Source organism: Solanum verrucosum, unplaced genomic scaffold, assembly GCF_900185275.1.
Source record: "Solanum verrucosum unplaced genomic scaffold, falcon-dt-bn FXZP01000142.1, whole genome shotgun sequence".
Taxonomy (NCBI): Eukaryota; Viridiplantae; Streptophyta; class Magnoliopsida; order Solanales; family Solanaceae; genus Solanum; species Solanum verrucosum.
Genome location: NW_026020259.1, coordinates 149,498 through 166,510, shown reverse-complemented (window position 1 = coordinate 166,510; position 17,013 = coordinate 149,498). Strand labels below are relative to the sequence as shown.

General features: G+C 27.9%; 1 protein-coding gene across 1 annotated transcript; it reads left to right on the top strand.

The window, feature by feature from the left end:
* The first annotated feature begins 11,697 nt into the window (after positions 1-11,697).
* Positions 11,698-14,176, top strand: LOC125833454 (uncharacterized). The gene is made up of 3 exons (XM_049512616.1): positions 11,698-12,006; positions 12,594-12,754; positions 13,927-14,176. The coding sequence occupies exons 1-3, from the start codon at positions 11,928-11,930 to the stop codon at positions 13,945-13,947; spliced, it is 261 nt and encodes an 86-aa protein (XP_049368573.1). The 5' UTR covers positions 11,698-11,927; the 3' UTR covers positions 13,948-14,176.
* Positions 14,177-17,013: the final 2,837 nt, after the last annotated feature.

The following is a 17,013-nucleotide window of genomic DNA, read 5'->3' as shown; positions in this document are numbered from 1 at the left end:
TTGTTTTTATTTTTTTATTTTGAATTTTTCATATTATTGCAATATACTTGTACTATTTGTTTACAAGAAATATAACTAAAACTTGTTCTTATTGTACTTTAAATTTTTAAAATATTTTTCAAATATTGCAACTAAAATAAGGTTAGTTCAGTAGTATGCTGAAAGATGAAATGACGATAAAAATGTTTTTTTTTGGTACTATACTTTTTTTCTCTGCTATGCTCAGCTCAGCCCATTCCTCAAGGACCTTTTTTTAAAAAAAAAAAATATTTATTATTACACTTTTTTTTTGTGGGGTGCGGGTGCGGGGTGGTGGATACTTTTAAAAAAAATTATTTACCAACAATTTTTGGATTTTGTCTAATTTTTTAAAAATTGAGAAGTGTTTACACTCTTTTGAAATGAGTATATGTATCACTAATGTAAATTGAGGAGTTGAGTCTAAATGGGCGAATTAAAATCACTGTTAATGTAAATCGAGGAGTTGAGTCTTAATCGACGAATCAAAATCACTTTTAGTGATTGATCTTTAGAGTTAAATTAATTTAATATTCTAAAGCTAAAATTTAAATATTAATAAAATAAATAAATAATATTATAAATTATAATATCATATTAATATGATTCAAAATATATATTGTAATATCGATTAAAATTCATGTAATTTTATTTTTAAAAAGTAAAATATGACAAGTATTTTGATACGAAAGGAATATTTTATTTTAAGTGTGTAGTGTGTAGTGTGTAGTGTGAAGTGTGAACTTGTTTTAAAAATCATCTTTGGATGCTCTGACTTTCAGAAATTTATTTAATTTTGTGGAGTATAGAATTTTAAGTATTTATTATCCCTCTTGAAGATTCAAAGACACCACCAACCTCACGAGGACCATTAATATATATATATATATATATATTTTAATTCATTCTTTGTATTCTAAGAGTACTTATAATTGAATAAAGGGAAAAGGTTCAAAAATGCCCTGCTTTCATCTATTGATTTAAAAATGTCCTCAACGTATTTTTAGGTTGAAAAATATTCTTTAGTTAACAGAAATCTGATGTGAAATTTAACTACATAAGTGGCAAAATTTCATTGGTCCAGCTAATTTTTTTCTATTGTCAATTTGAATGTTTTTTCTATTTTTCTTCCTCTTCTTTCCTTCTTTAAGAACAACTTCCAATTCAAAACTAGCAGAATTTTTATAAACCCAATGTGTTTGCAAAGTCTTGTTATTTAAAAAAATCAGACATACGGATTAAACAAGAGATGAAAGCAACCAATTAAATATTTTCATATGATGCCTCATAAACCCATATGTATGAAGTTTGAACTAATCTTAAATTTAGAAAAAATTCTAGCTTTAATCCTTTTCAAAAGTGATTTAGTCAGAGATGATGAGCAAACAAAAGTTTAAATCTCCATGTGACAGAAACAAGCAAATAACAGGAGGTATAAAATTAAAGATATAAAAATTGGGTTAGATTTATCAAAAATGGGTTTGAGTATAAGATTTATTTATTTGATAAAAAAAAAGTTATGTGGGCCACTTATTTAGTTAAATTCAATATTAGATTTCTGTTAACTAAAGGATATTTTTTAGCCTAAAAAAAATATTAAGGGTATTTTTAAACCAATAGGTGAAAGGAGGGCATTTTTGAGCCTTTTCCCTTGAATAAATCTTTTAAATGTATATAATCTTTTTATTTTTTAATAATTATGATGCTTGAATTAACTTGCATTTAATTTATTGTTCTATTGAATCTTTGCTACTTCATAATAATATATGCATCGAGAATTTAATTAAAAAAGTTACTTAATATTTTTTTTAACTTCTATTCTCGATGTCATGTATTCATTTTAGTGATAACTAAATCATACCTTGTAAGCTATATATATACATTAAAGATTTTAATATTTTTAGTCAGCTGATTAAAAGACAAATTCATCAGCTTAATTATAATCATTAGTAGCCAATAGCCATCATCAATATGTACTCAACAATAATAACATATCAATATAATTTCATAAGGTAAAGTCTGAAAGGTAAAATGTAAGCAGACTTTATCCTTACAAAAGTAAATATATTATTTTCGATAAATCTTTGATTCAACGAAAAATTAATCTAAAGCAGTCCAGAAAAAATAATAATAAAAGTATGAGAAATAACATATAAAACAATAACTAGCATGAAGATAGTAACTATAACAAAATAATATGATAATCAAAGTACAAACAACAACAAACTATAATAAAAATCGAAGAATAAGAAAGTGCATGAGTAATATTTCTACAACTACTAATATGAAAAGATAACAAGACAACGTATTGATACATATTAACCTTCTGCCCTAGCTAATTCATATCCTCTAATATATATTCAGTCTAAAATAAATGTATAATAAATATATATAATATAAAAATCCCTTTGTTTGACAATTTTTTAATAATAAATGCATTGATATTCTGTTCCCATTGACTCCAAAATACTGGATCTGCTTCAAAGTAGTAGTAGGGGCCTAGTTGGTTTGTTTTTTTTTTCTTTTTTCTTTCTAGAAATATACCAGAAAAGTTGGAACATTAGTTGGGTTTGTTCTAGTATTTTGTTTTTACACCAAACTTAGATATTCAAAGTGTATTTTGGGACAATAGAAAGATATGTAAAATATGTAAGTTTGCATGATTGGTTTATTAAAAAAAGGACAGTTAATTATTGCAAAAGTATTTTTTTATAAAAATGTTGTTTTTGGTGTTTAGTTGATAAGTGAAATATATATATTTTTAAAAAAAGAATATTTTGGTGAGACTTTTGACTTCTAGCTAGAGATTAATAGTAATAAACTTTTTGACTAATGGAGATTGTGGTAAAATATGAGTATTTAATTGCACTACTTATATTAATTAATTTTGAGGATAAAATAAAAAGAAATTATCTTGACATATTTATTTATATATTGCTTTTTCCTATATGCGGTAAAATTGACCACCTTTTTTTAATGCAACCGTGACTATATATTAAAAGAGGAAAATATGAGGACAACATTTTCAACTGCATATATTGTTTGCTTCATTTAGTCCAAGATGTAATTTGGAGAGAGTTTGGCTAAGTTTATAAGATGATTAAACTAATTTATAAATATTTTTTAATTTATGATCAATATATTTGATTAGCATCAAAAGTATTTTATGTCATATCAACCGATAGGTCATAAGTATTAATTGGCTATTCTCAATTCATAATTTTATAGTAGTTTATAAGCATTTTTTTAGTTTAAATATTTAATTTTACGATTTTTTCCCTGGGATTTTTTGTAATCTTAAAGTACTCTCCCTATGTCCTAAAAGGAGGTGGTTAGATCAATTATATTATTTGAAGTGAACCATTGGCTAATAAGAACTATTATGTTCAAAAGATGAAAGTTACGAAAAATGAGGATGTTGAAATGCATGTGAGGGCACACTATGAGATATAGGATCATGAATCATGATATTTGAGACAAAGTGAGAGTGATAAGGTGAGGGAGCAAGACTAAGATGGTTTCAACATGTGAAGAGAAGATGTCCAGTGACAAGGTGTGGAGGGTCGGCAATGCATGGTTGATTTTAAGAGAGATAGAGGGAAACCGAAGAAGTATTGGTGGTGAGTGGTGATTAGACATAGCATGACGCATCTTCAGTTTATTGAGGACACAACCTTAAATAAGAAAATATGAAGATTGCGAATTAAGGCAGAGGGCAGAGTTAGTTGTTAGTCGAAACATTGTCTCGCTTTTCGATGGGATAGGCTTGATGGTCATACTAGTATTATTTTTTTTTCTTTTTTTTACCCTCCCTAGGAGCTCCCACCCCTTTTGCTCCCTTGGTGACTCGAACTCGCAACCTTCGGGTTGGAAGTGAGGGATGCTTACCATCTGAGCAACTAGTATTATTTTTGTTATTATATCTGCCATATTTTATACTTTAATTATCGTATTATTTAGTTATTGTTACCGTTCCATTCTTTCTTTAGAAACTGTCCTGATTCCTTAACCTTTGTATTTTTTTTTTAAACTACTTTAAAATGTTTATTTATTCTTATTTAAATTAGAAGTGTATTGAAAATATTTTTTCTATCTATTTAAAATTTAGATAATATCTACATATGCATGCGCTATACCCTCTCTAGGCCCTCAGATATCCAAAGACACATTGCTTAAGTTGACACGTGAATGTGTACAATGACAACACAATTACACAAACTTAAAAGACTTATATGAGTAAAATAAATGCATGTCATGCAGTCACACATTGTACAAAATATCTTTGGAATTTTCTTGATGTCCATTAGTAATGAAAATTTTAAGATATGAATAGAAAATGATAAAAATAAAACAAAATATGCATAAAAAAGACACTTATAGTGTCGTGTGATTTCCTCCTCTATTTGAGTTTATTGAAGTTTTATATAGTTTTTTTTTAAAAAATAATTTAAAATTAAATTATTACTAAATATAATAAAAGTCATTCTTCTTATATCTAAACAAAATTTTTTACCATCTATCGAAGCAAACTTTAAAATTATAAAAAGTGTAAAGTTAAAAAATTACAATTGAAAATCACAAAATAAGTTTGTTTCGATAGATGGCAACATATTATAGGTAGATATATTTTCATATTATACGTCTTAGGACAATTTGGATGATGAAATGAGCAGACAAACCACAAATGAAATAATATAACTGGTTTCAATAAGAATTCATATAATCGATCTCAATATATTAGAAAATGAAGTAAAGTTTGTGCTTTGTAAGTCATAAGTCGGAAATGAGAATTCATATAACCAATTTGGCCGCGATAGCCTCTTATGAATTCAAATTTACAATATTTTTTATTGGGCCGTTGCTTAAGGCCTATGAGAAAATTTTAGTTGAAGGGAAAGGAGAATATTTGACCCTTTATTATTGAACTCCTTCTAATCCAAAAGCATTTTTCAAAAGCCCAACTTGCTCCCAACCTTAGGGTAAATAATATAAATATAACTTACATAAATCTCATAGTGTTAAGAGCTAATTACATTATTTTTCTATTCTTTTTCAAATTAAAAAAATCTCTTAAAATTTATGTATTTAGGATATATCACTGGACATCTAGATACATAGGTGAGGGATGTATCCGAGAGGGGAGGGATGTATCAGAGAGGGGAAATGACATCCAGATACATCAACATACATCCAGATACATAAGTGAGGAATGTATCAAAGAAGGGAGGGATGTATCTGAGAGGAGGATATGGATGTATCAGCGAGAGGAGAATGATGTATTTGAGAGAGGATTTTTGAATAAATTTTAAAATCGTATAATTACATAGTTTTCCCTATATTTTAAACTTCTTTTATTGTACATTAATTTCAATAAATTTGCATAGATAAAGTAATTCAAGACAATTTGTTTTAATGTGATTTTATATATTTAACTCGTTCCTTTTAACCGGTATTCGATAAATGCATAAACTTTAATTTGTTTGATGTGATACATGCAGTTTATTTTTAGTTATAATAAATTTCTTTAATATTTCAATTCTACAAGCACAATTTACAAAATAATTTATTGTTAATACTTCATTCGATTTAAAATAGTTGTCACAATTTATTATTTCAAAATTAAATTAGATTCGATTAATTCGATATCTTAAAATTAAAATTCAGATATTCAAAAAACTATACAAAACCTATTGTAAACTACATTTTTTCTTATATTAATAGAATGAAAAATTATGTCTTAAAATATCGATCAAAATTCATATCGTTTGATTTCATAAAAAAATTATGACAAATATTTTGAAACAGGAGGAATACTATATTTGATAATTATCCAAACTTTCACTATGTTTAATAATTAAACCTCAAACTATCATTATTTATGAAAATTTCTCAATATATTATTATTTGAGCTTAGGATATACTATTTATGAAAAATTTTCAATATATTTTATTATTTGAGCTTAGGATATACTATTTATGAAAATTTCTCAATATATTTCATTATTTGAGCTTAGGATATACTTGAAATTTAAGGACAATGTCTACATCATACAGAGAAGAGGACAGCATGTATAATTTGTATAGATGAATAATTGGACCATAAATATTAAATTCAGAGGGCATTAGCTGTTTCTCATCAATGGTATTAATTAACCATTAATATGAGCATGCCAGTCTAGCAAATATGCATAGCACAAAAAAATAAAAATAAATTATAGTAATTAAAAAAAATGAGAATTAAAGATAAAAGGGTTTTTAGTATTGAGCTAAACTAATTCAATTATACTTTTAATATAATGTCATATTATCTATTTTTTTCATGTTCACGCAATATTTCCAAAAGGACTTAACACTATTAAAGGGTATCGTTTCATTCACCTTATATATAGCTATTTTTCATTTTAGCCATCAATATGAGACTTATCTGTATACTCAATATTCTCTTCTCAAATTAAGTTTCATAGGATCGATCACCTTATAAATTTATCTGGAGATTAATGGTATATCACCCATATGTAGATGTCCATAGGAAATAAATTCAGCCCCACCCCATCACTTAGTTAATTTCATTCTTGTGTAGCCAAACTATTGGCTCTGATAATAGTTATTGGATTAAACCTTTTAAAAATACTCTTAATATGATATGATGTTATTTACTTTAATTTATATTAAGTCTACAAGCTTTTTCTCGAAAGATCTCATATCATTAAGATTTCGTCTATCTATACACCTAGGAATGTACATGATCGGGTTGGTTCGGGTTTTTCAAATATCAAACTAAACCATTTGTGTCAGATTTTTAAATCTTTAAATCAAACCAAACCAATAAAATTGGGTTTTTCAACCTCCGGTTTTATCGGATTTTTTCGGGTTTTTCGGATTTTCGGATTTTTTCGGGTTTTTCCGGTAAAGTATTCATACAAACATATAATTTACTTGTACTTCAAATATTTCTTTAGTCCTACCAAAATACAACTATTTAATATGTTTCTTAAGAAAATAACACAAAATATGATATGAGTAATGACACTAAAATATCCAATAAAAAAATAATAATAATGAAATCGCGTAAAACAAATATTGCAAATTAACAAGTCATAATAAAAATGATCAAAGTTTAAAAGTACTAAATCATGCTAAAAATAAGTTTAATAAGTATTAGTTACATGACTAAATATTAAAGGAAATTAAAATTATATTATGTATTTGAATTGTCTAAACCAATGTAAAACCAGAGAACAAATATTCAATGTTATTTTCATTCTTAGTGTTGAATTGATTTTCTTTTTGCATTAGTATTAATTTGATTTTGATTTAAGTTTTATTATAATTACCAACATTTGTGGACTATGATCTTTTATTGAATCATTCAGAATTCTAAGTTTCAAACTTCAAATAATATATTAAAAGATAAAAACTATGAAAAAGTATAAGAAATATTTAAAAATTATATCAAAGTAAATATTTTTATGTATAAAATAAAATTTTAAAATTATATATACAATGTCGGGTTGATTTGGTCTCGGGTTGGTCTTTTTTGATTAAAACCAAACCAACCCAAATATAATCGAGTTTTTTTTCTCGATTTGATTCGATTTGCGGTTTGGTTCGATTTTGTACACCCCTATATACACCTTATATATAACAGTTCCTTTTCATGTTTGGTTGCTCGTGATGAATAATTATGATCACTATAATAGAAAAAAATTGGAATTCTTTTAACGAGTCATTCTTGAATGTCTCATCAAAAAATCATATTTAAAGACAAATTCTAAATTTAAAATTTATAAGTCTATAATAACTCATCTGATTTATTGATTCACAATTAATACATATATAGAATTTGAGTAAAATTTTACACAATTTTTGAATAACTTATTACTTGTACAATAAAAATTAGTTCCAATTTCTAAACCTCAAAAATAAAAAGAAAATAAAATAAAATGGAATTATATTTAAATTGGTCAAAGTAGATCATTGACTAGCATGGAACTTTCTGCAATAATGTATGTAGACTTCAATCTTTTTCAATAGTTCATCTTTGTCCACTGTTTTCATAGGCAAAAAATAAATAAAAAAATAACACCAAGAAATCAAGAAGTATATATAATACATTTAATAATTCTATGAAAAGGACTGCTATTAATTAATCAAATATATACAAATCCATCCAGCCAAATGCCTTAACATGAATTTGGTCCCCAAAATGATGTCTAAGAAATAAATGTCCACTTTATTCACCGACGTCCCTCTTTCGGAATCAAACGGAGTCAAAATTTTAATTTTTAATTTTAAAAAGAGTTTTATCTTTTGATTTTAAAAATTTGTCGATGAAGCAAGCGGTGGCAAAATGTTTAAGACCGTATATCTGCAAAGTCATTAGAATTTTGGTGTCATGTATTGTTTGGATTCACGTCACAAAAAATCTATCAAAGAGAAAATATCCCCCAATAGTTTTCTTTTATTTGAATTTTTTCGGACGAAAATTCAAGAACTCGATTCAATTAAATAAGATGAAGAAATTCTATTCATTTCACCCGTCTCTCGATGGTGCTAAACCATGTATTGTTCTTTAGACCTAGGATGAATGTCATATAATCATATTTGGCTATGATTACATGATAGTCATGTCTAAGTACAAAATATCATTAGTCATGTCTTAAATCTTATTAATTAATCCCTTAGATCTCCATCACATTTTATTTAATCTTGGAGTTTTTCTTGTGGGAGATTTTATATGATTTGGAGAGAGATTAATTATTAGAACACGATGAACAAGTAACAAGTATGTACGAACAAATTAGTAGATATTCCAAATAGTTTTGCCTGTATCTTATATAATATTACAAATAATAATATTTATTATCCATCAATCATAAACATCAATAATTAACAGTGATCTTACTAATATATATTAGTCCAACACAACGATATGACTTAATACATAGATAATTTGTTAAATATGTCGGTACATTCCATTTTGATAATTGAATCAGAGTTTATTTTAATTGAACATCTAAACACACGATAAAATGTTTTTATTAGATATTTTCAGTTCAGACCTTGGAAAAACTTTTCGAAGAGTTCTCAAACATCTATTATATAGTTAAGTTAACCACTTAAAATATGTCATTACTTCATAGTCAGAGTCAGAGGCAGAGCCAGGATTATGAGTTTGGGGGTTCTATATTTTTGGACATAAGAGAAAATATTTTCGAACCCAAAACACTAATGTGGAAAGCTTTGACGATAGGGAATTGCTCGGATGGTAAGCACCCCTCACTTTCAACCCAAAGGTTGCGAGTTCGAGTCACCAAGGGAGCAAAAAGGGGTGGAAGCTCCTAGGGAGGGTAAAAAAAAATGTGGAAAGCATTTCCATGGAACCTTCCTTATCATTGAGCCGTCAATCAATTTTGTTAGGGGGTTCACCCACAAACCCCCACTTAGCTCCGTCTCTGCTCACAACGACCTCAACCAACCAATATCACCGTCAGTCACCACCTCACGACCATCATTGACGACTACCATCGATGCTAGCTACGTACCACCTCTACTAACTAGCTTTTAGTGTATGTTTAATCAAATAAATATTTTTACGATATTTTTAAATAAATAAAATTCTTTAATATCTTTATTATGGATATAATATTTAATTAAATATTGTTTTATTTAATTTATAGTTATTAATTTGTTTTTAAATAACATAAGCTATACACATTTAATAATGAGAAAACTAACAAAAATCATAATCTTCTTCATATTTAGAAAAATATATCCTACTAATGATATATATGTCCAAATTCAAGAATTATTCAAATATACTACTTCACTATTTAAGGATCAAATCAAACTTTTACATACATTCAAATGTAGGACAAAGACAATTATTATATAATTTCACATCTTGTGCAGTGCATTAAATTTTCCAACCACAAAATGCACAAAAAAGAGCATAGTAAAGGGTGCCAATCTAATCTAGCTTAAGAAAAATAAAGACAAACTCCCCATAATTGTTTTTTCAACAAAGGTCCAAATACATCAATTTAAAACAAATAATTATGTTTTGCCATCAAACAATCTGTAATGTCATACTATTTCAGGATTTATCACAAATTGTTATTAGAAAACGACGATTTTGTATAACATGCTATGGTCTTAATATTTTTATCGACAATTTCATAAAATTATCAAAAAGAATTTATTTGACACATACTATATCAATGTCAAGTGGTCAATATATAAATCACAATCTTAATAGAAATGTCTAAATATTTTTTTTATGAATGATTTGCAAGAAAGATTGTAATCTTGAATTATTATTGTCCATCAGACATAAATGATGGATATTTTTTTTAAAACTATAAGCTTAATTAAGTTATGCTATTTCTTAAATTAAGTTACTATAAATTGAATTAAGTTATGATGGATATAACTTAATGACGTTTTATGTGATTTCTTGTTTAAAACAAATTTAAGAAGAAGCTTATATATTTTTGTCTTTATCAAATCCAAAATTGTTAGAAACAAGAAAATAAATAAAAATGTACATAAAGGACAATAAGAAAAATACATAGTGTTTTTAGTTGTGTAAGATTTAACCAAAGAAACAATAAAAAATATTTGCTGAGTTGATTGAGTAGATAATAAACTTTCAAATGAGAGTTTAAGGTTCGAAATCCTCAATATACTTTCTTGGTTGAGTTTGTCGCATGAATTTATTTAATATAATTTATCTTCGCTATATTTATATAATATTACACTAAAGTAAAATTTAATTCGTTCACCTCGAAAATAAATAAAAAATAAAAACAGCCAAAGGGTCTCCTAAATGGGATGCCCTTCTACGACATTTACAATAATACAACACATGGCACTGTCCTAAAGTTTTATTTAGAAAACATATAAAACAAAAATATACTTGAATTAGTTATTTTTGTTAGGTACACTTTCAAAATTTACAAATTTCTGATTTGTCCTTTCAAATGTTAAGTGACCACATAAATCTTTATCACAGGGTACTGTTTCTGATAGATATACAAATTTTTCACATGATTTTTGTATGAAATTTCTAAAGGACATTACCCTATTCTAGATTATTTTACAAGTTGCCTTAAAAATTGGGATCTTAACATTTTTAGTCAGGCGGCTAATAATTAAACATTTTCCTTCATAGCCATAATAATTGATATATTCAATATATAATACAGATATATTGATTATATACATATTATACATGGATTATATTGATTATTTTCTTTTTATTTTTCTTTGGAGGGGTGGGGGCGGGGGGGGGGGGGGGGTTCCTTCATTGCAACACAATGTATGTAGTTTAGTGTATAAAGTTTGAGGTTCTGAACCCATTAACTTTAGTTCGAAATTCACTATATTATGCTTAAGTATATATTAAGTGGCACTAAACTGGTTCTATCGATTAACAATTCGATACCCATTTCTATATCCGTTCCAATACCCTATGCGATTGGTTTCGAAAGTTTATGACACTTTTGATGAGTCTTATGCTGAGCGAATTTGAGTCAATTAAGACCTTAATATAAATATTGAATATTGAACGAGAAATCATTATTTTAAGAAATATATACAAAATATAGTAATTAATTAAACAAAGTGGGGGGGAGGGGGGTATGGTACACACTACATAAATGTTCCTATCCAACACATCTACATCATGACCTTGTAACTTATTGCTGTGTGGATGGTGAGTGTTTCCATTGCCAAAACTTGTGAACTTAAATCTACTCATCATGTGCTATTCTCTACTTCATGCTTCTTTCATGATCTATTTTTTTCCCCAATGAGTACTTAATTAATTCTCATTAGCAAGTTTCATCACTCTTTTGGCATAAAATAAAACATATATATATACATTCTTGAAGATCTTGATCTTTACGATGGAGCTTAAGTGCAGCTTCATTGTCATCTTCTTCCTTCTCCTCCTCCTCGTCTCGCCTTCCTTTTCGTCTTCTTCAGGTTTGTACTTATTCAGAAGCGGATCTAGAATGAGTTTTGTGAATTTAACCGCATGCTCCATTATTTTTTAGTTTGAATATGTATACATACATTTGGATTGCACTTCTTCTAAAATCACTATATCATACTCTAAATCCTAGATTCTTCTGTGTTTGTATCTTAAAGTTTATGAAATATGTTTAGTCACATGCTTACTATGATTGATAGAAAATAAAGAACTTATATATATGCATAAAAAATAAGTATATATTTTTTTTCCCTTCTAAAATAAGAATAATTATTCACAAGTAGGTAGGTTTAGCATAGAAGGTACTTTTTTGTGCACCGAATTCGTAGCTTACCAAATTAATTGCGATATGGATGGAGGCTCAGGAAAGCACTAACAACAACTGAAAAAAGGGGTCCATATTGTTGTTTTAAAATTAGATAAACTTTCAAAATTTACTGTGTCGACTTAGTACGTCTAAATTCTAATTTTGCTAGTGCTATTTAATTAAGCTACATCTTAATATTTATAAACCATTCTTGATTTTATTTATTTTTATATATTTTTGCTTACTATGACTTCACTTTAAATTTATTGATAGGGAAAATGGATTTATCAAAAGTGGACACCTCAGAGATTTATGAAATTGATTATAGAGGACCAGAAACTCATACTAACATACCTCCACCAAGAGGAGGAAGGCATAATAGTCATCATCAAGGCATGTTGTTTCATCACAAACCAACTAAGCTTGACAAAAATGTAAGAAGCTTCATTCTTAAATAATATAGTGTATTATATTTTTGTATTATCGAAATTGGTACGATATAATTTAGTTTATTTTAGATTTGATTGTATCTTAGCTCTATAATTTGGATGTTGTTTATTGTTGAAGTATAGTTTAGTATTTAAAAGGGGAACTTTAGAATAACGATAAAATTATTTTTGGTGTAATTTATATATAGCTTACAAATTTAATCGTGAAGTTAATAATTAATGCTTGTGTCAGACGCCATCCAAAGAATTTACCGTATATACAAGTAAAATGATACATAAAATGGTTAAATAACATGTTTTGGACATTTTTGACACAACAATGTAATGTAGCCTAGTGATATCTGGCTCCTTGAAAGAGCCAAGACACTTAAACTTAAAGTGTTTGTGTGTTTGAATCTTACCAACAACGACTATTTTTTTTTCACTTTTTAAGAAGAACATACTTACTTACTTTAGCATGTAGTTAAATTTTAAAATATTTAGTACACTCATTTGTCCAAAAAATCTTGGACACCCTTAATGAAATTTCTGGCTCTGTTACTGTGGGTCAAGGTAGTGGAGTGCTACATCATATCCGTTGGGGTATGGACTTTTATCTTGATGCTTCGTGCATCAGACTTCCCTCTTTTTATGCTATTAGAGTAGTTTAGTATTTTTAAGGGGGGTGGGGGGACTTTAGAGAAATAATGAAATTATCTTTGTGTAATTTATATATATGTCATAAATTTAAATCATGAAAGTAACAATTAATACTAGTGTCAGGATAAATGCGTAGATCGTTACATCACACTTTGTCGGAGTTCCTTTGACTTTGCGTGAATACACAGTATTTCATGCATCGAGTTGCTTTCTTTTTTATGTTATTAGTGCAATTTAGTTTTTTAGTGAAAACTTTCGAGGAACAATAAAGTTGCTTTTGTATAATTCATATATAAATCATAAATTCAAATTGTGGAATTGCTAACTAATATTTTTTTCAAGGTATTAGACTACTACATTACACTTTGTTTGCATGTGACCCTTCATCTTGCATAAATTGACGATATTTTATGTATCGAATTGCCTTTTTTTTTTCTTTTTTCTTGAAGTGTAGTTTGATATTATGTGATAACATATTAGTTATTGTTTTTTCTTATAGTTTTTTTTTTATTCTGTAGGGGAAGAAAAACCATGGATGATGGAGTAATAGTTTAATATAATTATAATTAATGGTGTGATTTTAAGATTTATATGGGCAAAGAGAGTGTGTCCTTATTTTGATGAAGCAATAGAAAATATATATGTTTGAACTTCTTTATTATATAGTTTACTTTCATGTGATATATAGAGAATGTAATTACTTTCCAAATGCTTTTAGGTTGGTTTTACTTTTATATTATGATATATATATCTACTAAAGTTTGTGTCTTAATAGGTGCAATTTATTCTTTATGTATCCATAAAATAGTTACACCATTGGGTTTAACTTTGGTTTAAATCAATATGATATCTTTCACTAGAAATATCGAGGTCAAATTTTAAAAATAGAAAATAATTTAGTAAGGAATTTTTCTTATAAACATACAATATTAAAATAAAATATATATATATATATATTTTATTTTATTTTTAAAATAAAATAATAATATAAGAAAATGTTATCCTTTTGGGACAAAAAAACAAATGATGTATTATGCATTTGCAAGTGTCGGTTCTTCCCTAAAATCTCTTATCTTCATATTTCTCTATTTATTTATTTTGTTTTTTTATTCTTTGTAAGTTTTTGATAAATCATTTTTCCCCTTTTGTCCATTAATGGAGAAAAGAAAAGGACCCTAGGTTTGTAGCAAATCTATTGTTGGGTAGTCCCTATCATCAAGTGACAAATTTAATATATTTTTTGAATCAAATATTATAATTATGTGATGATAAAAAAATTATCAAAGTCCTTCGGGATGGCTCAGTTAGTTTGGAGGGGTGGTTATCCACACGGATGACCCGAGATCGATCCCCCCTCAATGCCTTCTGAGTCGAGCCTGTCATAGGACTTGCCTAGTGCGATTTACATCCCCTGTGTGGTTTGCAGGCTATTACACAGTGGGGAATTTACCCAGTGCGCACAGAGTGCTCACCCGAAGGGCAGAGGCTGTGGTAGAGAATGTAGTGGCTGTGGGTATCCTGGGGTTCCAAAATTTTTTTTTTATCAAAAATAAAATGAGAAGTTAAAATTAATGATTTAAAACGAACTAAAAAATATAGTTCACAAAATTGAAATGATCAAGAAAATAATTCTCACGCCACAACTCGCAAGTAGTATAACAAACAACAGAGCTGCAAATTTAATTTGACGCATGAAAACTTTCATTATATAAAAAAAAATTCACTTAGTGCATATAAATAATTTGTCAAGAACTTTATAAGCTGATTTTATTTCGAATTCAAAATTTATAAACTTAAAATTTGACTTGGACATTAAATTAACAAGGTGAATGGAAATTTTCAACAAAAATGAATGGTGGTTGTTGAACTACGTGATTAATAGAACATGAAATTACAATTAATTGTGATATGTACCATTGAAAGGGTCTACATGTCCACAATTAAATGTTCAAAATTAAATCTTAAATTTAATGTGTTATTTTTTCTAATAAATAATTTCAAACTTATCTAAGTACTAAGAAGAAAGAAATGTTCAATAAATAATTTCAAACGTATCTAATCTAAGTACTAAGAAGAAAGAAATGTTCAACTACTTAACCACAATTGAACTCGACTAGAGTGGATATTGTACTAAGAGCATGTTTGGATAAAAACCATAAGTTAGAATTAATAGCTTATGACTTTTGACTTATTTTTATTATTTTGATTTAAAAATAAGTACTTATATGCACTTTTTAACTTTTGCCAAATACTTTAAAACTGTTTAGAGCTATTTTGATTTAAAAGTACCTAAAATAAGTCAGTTCAAACAGACACTAAGTTGGGTTGTAGGCTCGATCGACTCATGTCGAGCCTCACATGAACAAAAAACATAAATTTTTATTATTCCTTTTGTCCATATATAATTTGGCACACTCACTAGGAAATTACGAAATAAAATAATAAATTTCTTCAATTACTCCTAATTATTATAAATAATTTCATTGATTCGAAGATGAATTGAAAATAATTAGTACTTAATGATAGAAATAAAATAGGAATAACATGATAAACTATCTCTTGATATTTCAAGCTAAATAAGTAAAAATAAATATTTATTTTTATTACTACAATGAATAAGTAAAAATAAAGGAAGAGTGTCACGACCCAAATTGAGTCGTGAGTGGCACCCACACTTAACCTCCTAAGTGGGCGGACCAAGGAATCTAAACCCCAACATATTCCAATAATTCAACTACGAATAACAACAATAACGCGGAAACTCCAAAACTTATTAAAGTAACCAATCAAATAAACCTCTAAAGTCTATTACATATTATCCCCAAAATCTGAAAGTCATCACATCAAGGACATCTGTTCTTAACATATCAAGTCTAAAAGTATTAGAGATCCCAAAATAAGTAAATACGTTGGTCCATGTCCGAAAATCAAGGACATCACACCATAACTGAGAGAATCCAGCACGAGCTAGAAGGAATAGCTCACCCTGAAATCTGATGTGCGGGAGACTGGCTAGAGCTGAGGGCGAGTCGAAGTCGATGGTACACTTGCTGCACTCCACAAAAGAAAAACGCAGAAAACACAAGTAGGAGTCAGTACAAGGAACACTTACTGAGTAGGTATCATCGGCCAACCCAAAATAGAAACTAATATACAATGAGTAATAGTATAAAGTCAACTATAGCACTTAGCAGGTGATAAGAAACCACAACATGAACAAGTAACAATTGAAGCAAGTACGTAATCAATCACAATATCAAGCACACACACGAGGACTCATGCCTCTACATCACACTCGTTTGGGAAATGCGTTCATTGAGATTGAGTACATTAAGTTAATTCAATATCTTTTTCCTTTAAGGTTACCGTGTCGGAACGTGACACTCCGATCCAATTATACCGTGTCGGAGCGTGACACTCCGATCCAAAAATACCGTGTCGGAACGTGACACTCCGATCCAAAAATACCGTGTCGGAACGTGACACTCCGATCCAATAATATTATTAATTTATCATTTATTATCACTACTTTTCAGTTCATTAATAATATTACATCAAGCCTTCTTTATTCAAGGCATAACTTCAATAGAGAGGTGTTCAGATTA